At 31.2% G+C, this 5,598-nt stretch overlaps 2 protein-coding genes across 2 annotated transcripts; both read right to left on the reverse strand.

Annotated features, from left to right (window-relative positions):
* LOC137809808 (uncharacterized) lies at positions 1-1,867 on the reverse strand. Its single transcript, XM_068610881.1, has 4 exons — positions 1,686-1,867; positions 1,094-1,262; positions 615-985; positions 1-412 (listed from the first exon to the last, which is right to left on the reverse strand). The coding sequence occupies exons 1-4, from the start codon at positions 1,763-1,765 to the stop codon at positions 94-96; spliced, it is 939 nt and encodes a 312-aa protein (XP_068466982.1). The 5' UTR covers positions 1,766-1,867; the 3' UTR covers positions 1-93.
* A 398-nt stretch (positions 1,868-2,265) lies between these two features.
* LOC137809533 (uncharacterized) lies at positions 2,266-3,310 on the reverse strand. Its single transcript, XM_068610641.1, has 3 exons — positions 3,138-3,310; positions 2,535-2,883; positions 2,266-2,447 (listed from the first exon to the last, which is right to left on the reverse strand). The coding sequence occupies exons 1-3, from the start codon at positions 3,264-3,266 to the stop codon at positions 2,266-2,268; spliced, it is 660 nt and encodes a 219-aa protein (XP_068466742.1). The 5' UTR covers positions 3,267-3,310.
* Positions 3,311-5,598: the final 2,288 nt, after the last annotated feature.

The raw sequence follows: 5,598 nt of genomic DNA on the forward strand, positions 1-5,598 counted from the left end.
TTGACTTCCAAAGTTGAACCGAGTAACACTGTTCAAAAGATATCGAACACAATTTGACGAAGTTCAAACATTATGATTTGTTTTTAACATGTTCTACACAACTTGGTGTAACCCAAGTCTGAGATCAGATGATATGGAAATGAGCAAGGGAAGAGAGCGAAGCCACATGACTCTGAAGACTCGTTTGTCATGAGATTCTATAGATTGGGAAGGTTTACGACCATTATATCTTATGTCAAATATGTGAAACATGGGATCAGCTGAACCAGATGTGATGTAGACTCCATTTGGAGACCAAGCCTGATTTATCAGAGCTGACTGAGACTCACTGCTTTCTTGCTTCCATCCAAAGGCATGAAGTTCTGTCCGTTTTGATCTAATATCAAAAAATCGAAGCTGCCTCTCAGGAGTTCTGTAGTGCAATAAATAATTAAAAAAAAGGTTACATTTGATCTCTTTCTTAACTTAGAAGCAACAAAAGAATACAATCAAAATATCTGTCAACAACGGTAAGAAAATGTTGAGCATGAATTGACTTCATGTACAGAACAGATAAGTATTTGTGAAAATGCAGTTCCAAACATTACTAATATAGCAAAGATTGTGAACCTTACCCCGTTTGAACCATGAATAAATTGAAGTCACACGGATTTGGCAGAACACTCAAACATTTACTATCAACTTGCTGCTTGAAATCTGTTCTTCCTACATGAGCATCGTACCCCAAAATTCTCTTGTCTTTGCCGACAGACAACACAAGTTGCCTGTACTGCATACCAGATACCCCCATAACGGCTGAAGAATGAAGATTCCTGTGCAATGCTTCTGGCTTCCATTTGTTATGACCATTCTCACGCCACAATACGACAGCATGGTCGGTTCCTCCGGTTACAAAACTGGTATTCTCCCGAGGCAGAAAAGCAATGCTATTTATAACACCCTTCGTGTGAGGTTTGTCCTCTAAGAAATTGACATAATTTGATATCTGTCAATTACATCCATGTTTTGCATAACATCAATCTCTATAAAAGAAAACAAAATTCTAAATTGATATTTCCAAACCAATTTATTGGGGTCTAAATTTGTGTCTTACCCCACCATCTTTTACTCTACTGAAGTCCGTAACTGATATTTGAGAGTCTAGACCATCAGCACTATATACCGAAAGCAAGCTGTTTCCGTTTGGGTGCCAAACTATGTCTTCTGGCCATCTCTGCTGTGGGGATATACAATTTGTGCTTGTAATAAGATGTGGATTTGATCTACAAAATCAGGATGGGAGAAAAATAAAATTATGAAATATATCATTTTTCTATATCATATGGGTAGGAATATTTTAAACTTCCAACAAAACTTCATACATAGAATGGAACAAATTGTCACTCATGGAGGAAAGAAGAGCAAGCTTTAATAAATCAAGGAATCAAATAGTATTGCAAAATGCATGCCATAAGACCTATTGCTCTCCAACACTATTAATTAATGAAGAATGCAGTGACCGTATCTATTGAAAAGCCTACCATGCATTAGAGATGTCGCAATATTAGAATCATGAGATGCATTTTAAATTCATCTGTGCTGTCTTCACAAATAGATTATTTGATTTTTCATAGTCAACAACTATGTAGCTATGACAATACAATAACAATTTTAAAACAAGGCTCAAAAGAAAAACGACGACATACTTTGATTGAAAAACTTCCCACACGTTGACCACTCCATCCAAAGCACTGCAATCATTCCCAGTCAAAAAAGAAGCAGGCATCAAATTATGTAACAGACTTGTTGAACCAGGAAAAATATCAAACAAATGATAAAATATGACACAAAGTTATGATTGCGTTATAATTGTGTAGGCAGTCTTCGAGGATAAAAGGAGCTTTCAAACCATTAATGCATTGTTTGGACAAGGTTCTCTAGAGAAAAATAGGTTGAAAAAATAAATAGACTTTTCTATTAATTAAAATTAGTTTATTTGTGAACTTCTACAAGTCAATTTCATTTCATATTTTATCATATCCAAAAATGTACTTCACCGGAATCTGGGAGAAGAAAAAGAGGTACATGACTAAAAAAAAAGCGAATTCTTCATATTCAGTTACTTTAAACAATAATTGAGTTGTATTTAAACATGATTGTATCATAAATGCAGAAGACATAGAGACCTTTTTTTTTCTCTGGGCTTGCAAACTATAATCCTAACATATCACATAGTATTTTTCATTAGAAAAACCAGAATCAAATCAAAACATAAGCAAAATGCTTTCAAGAAAAATTATTCCAAAACCTGGTCACAAACTGGCGATCATTTACAGGAGACACAGCAATACATCGCAATCTCCTCTTGTGTTGACTTGAGCAGGGATAATAGCTTGTTTGAAAAAGCACTGATTCTGGTTTAGAATTCTTACATATCAAGCGAATCACTTCCTCAGCCTCTTTCTGTTCTGTAAAGAAAATGAATCCCACGCCAAAGTTAGCCCTAGTTATGGATACAAGTGACCAAATTTACACACAAACAACAATTAATATACCAAAAACCTTCCTTTTGCTCCCTCTGCCTTGGACTTCAATGCTTTCCCGTTCAGTAGATATACTCTGAGTCTGATTCTTTTCAGACTTTACCTTTACCCTAGCAAGAGAAGAAGGTGGCAACGGTACGGAGTGCGAACATTTTGAACCCACATGAGCAAGGCGTAACCCAGACTGAAGGTGGTTTTTGGAAGAACAAGAACCGTCACTTTTATGAAAGGAACCAATTTTTGATTCACGTTCTACCTTCACTTGTTCAGCGTCAACGTGTGATGAACTTGCACTAGTTACACCTCGTAAAAGAGCCAACTTGGATTTAGACTCCAACAACCTCTTTTCTGCTTCCTCAAGCTGCAAATATTTTCAAAACATGCAATCATCTCATGGTTTTCCACACAAAGATTCTACCTTTTTTGGATTTTCTTTGCATAAACAACGTCCCAAACAAGTGGGGTTAACGCTCCTCCATCAAACAACCCACACAACACTTCTTTCACGTAAAACCTCTGCGTGTCAGTCTCTTTTCATTAAAAAAAAAAAACTTTCTTTAACAATTCTTAAAATTCAACGTAACAACATGATGCAATACGAGAGTAGCAACGAACCTGGGAAGTGTAATAAGAGATATAATAACGGAGGTGTTTGACTTCACGGGTACGGTGTTCGACGAGAGCCAGCAATGCTTCTTCGTGTTCTTGCCTGCCATTGACGACGCCGTTTTCATGGTGTTCCATTTTGCAGTGAGTGGCAGTGATAGATAGAAAGTGTTGTTGTTGCTTCGAAATTTGAAAGAAATGAAGTGGCGGTGAAGAACGCTGATTGGTTAATTGTGTTATTAAAAACGTGTTTGGGAAGTAACCGCCAACTAAGAGACATGTACAAAATAAAACCTGTGTTAACGCGTAATTAGGGGTGAGGATAATGATAAATATCTGTTTTGCTTTTTGTATAATAAACTAATTATTTTTTTTAATTTCTTAAATTTCGGAATATATAAGTTTTCTAACTCATTTAATGCTGTACTTAATATATATGTACGAAGGTTACATGGGTTTAAATTTTATTAAAGGATTATAAAAGTTGTATAAGGAGGTGAAAATAGTAATAGTTTTAGTTTTTTTGAGTGGAATTGAACTTAGAAAATTTGGGGTGCATATGATAAACTTGATGGAACTCCTCTTTAGTTGCATGCAGTTACTTTTGTGCTCTCTCTTCGTATTCTTTATTTTTTAATAGTTAATTTATTACAATAAATATTAACATGTATTTTATTTTTAGTTTAAGAGAATAAAATTATAATCATTTAAAGTATTTTTTAATTTGCTTGAACTTCGCCCTCACTCATAATAAGGTAGTTAAACACATTAATTATTCTTTAGTAATTGATTGTCATGTTTATTAAAAAAAATAACGTTATTATGTAAATAATAGTGGTTAATTGCATATTAACATTGATTTCTCCCTCAATAAACGTATGTGACAATTAGTAAAGATAAAATACGTGTTTAATTATCTTAATGGAGTCCAAATAAAATTAATAGACAATTAAAGTTTATAAGCTCTTCAATAAAATAACAAAAAAAAAAGATTCACTATAAGAAAAATATAACTTACGTAAATCAAAACTCTAATTAAACCATTTATTTATTACGGTTTCCAAAGATGTAATGAGTTTAGAAAAGTTTGCGAAATAGATAGTTTGTTAGCTAATAATTTTAAAGAAAATTTAAATTTCTACAAAAATAAAGTTCAAATAAAAATAAAGAATGAATTTATAAACTTTTTCTTGAGACTTTTTCATTCTTTCATTATTTTTAATCATATCTCTTAATATAAATCAGATCTTCCGTAACACGCTCTTGAAAGTTTTTTTTTTCTAGCTATTCAAAACATTCTAAATAACACTTTATCATTACTTAAAATTTGTAAAAAAATATAAAATAAGTGAAACTTATTAAATAAAAAATAAAACCGAATATTTGTAAAATCTAGTAAACTATACTAATAGTAGAGTCGGATATTTATAGTATGTATATAAATTACCTTTTGTATACGAGTACAAAATTTTCAATTGTAGAAGTTTTTTATACAGACCTTTTTATTTTGGATCGTACAACCCACATTGTAAAGAATGTAAAAGTTTGGGACCATCTGCACTCACAATCCAAGTCAATTACGTAAAAAGCTTGCCTTTAAAGTTTAAATTAAAGTGTGTATAAAAGTTTAAACAGGAGAATTTGATTTATTTTAAATCTATTAGTCTCTAAAATATTATTAATTAAAAATTAATCTTTAAATTTTTCTATTTGAATCTTGGAATTAGAGTTGTTTCTTTTTACACTTTAAATATATTTGGTAATTATATTTGAATTTAGAAACAACCTTTTTCGATGAATATTGTGAAATAGGTGTAGTGTGCTAAAATTATTACCACTTTAAAATACGCTTTGAAAGAATGTTTGAGGTTTTTTAATCGAGCTAGTGTAATTTGACAAGAAAATTATTGAAATTGACAGATTTTTTTTTTTTTAAATTATATAAATAAGTTGTGTTAGGATGATAAAAGTGTGGATTTGTGAAAGTGAATACAACTTTATTGTGGGAAAAAAAGTTGTATGACTCAGAAAACTTTGATTAATATCAATCGAGGTTTATTTTGTATTTTAAGTAAAGTCTTGACAATTGTTTTTGTATTAAATGAGTTACGTTTACATGACTTTTGTATTAGATTTTTAACGTCTTATATTATTTTAAAAAAAGTGTTTGATATTTTAGTATAATTTTTTTATATGAAAATATTGATTGTAAAAATAAAATTAATATTTTGCAACTGAGAAATAAATAAGAAAAGTAGGTAATTTCAATTTGTAATTAAATTAAATATGAATATTCTTATATTACATAAAGTAATTTATATATTAGAGGATGATAATCAAAAGGAGGTGGAGGTGGATTATCATTTTTATCTTTGTCGTCATACATTGGATGGTGGAGTGATTGTAGGGATTTTCAAATTCTTTGAATGTTTTATTGTCATGTTATTGTTGTTTGTTTATTTTCTCATAC

Source organism: Phaseolus vulgaris, chromosome 2 (assembly GCF_000499845.2).
Source record: "Phaseolus vulgaris cultivar G19833 chromosome 2, P. vulgaris v2.0, whole genome shotgun sequence".
Taxonomy (NCBI): domain Eukaryota; kingdom Viridiplantae; phylum Streptophyta; class Magnoliopsida; order Fabales; family Fabaceae; genus Phaseolus; species Phaseolus vulgaris.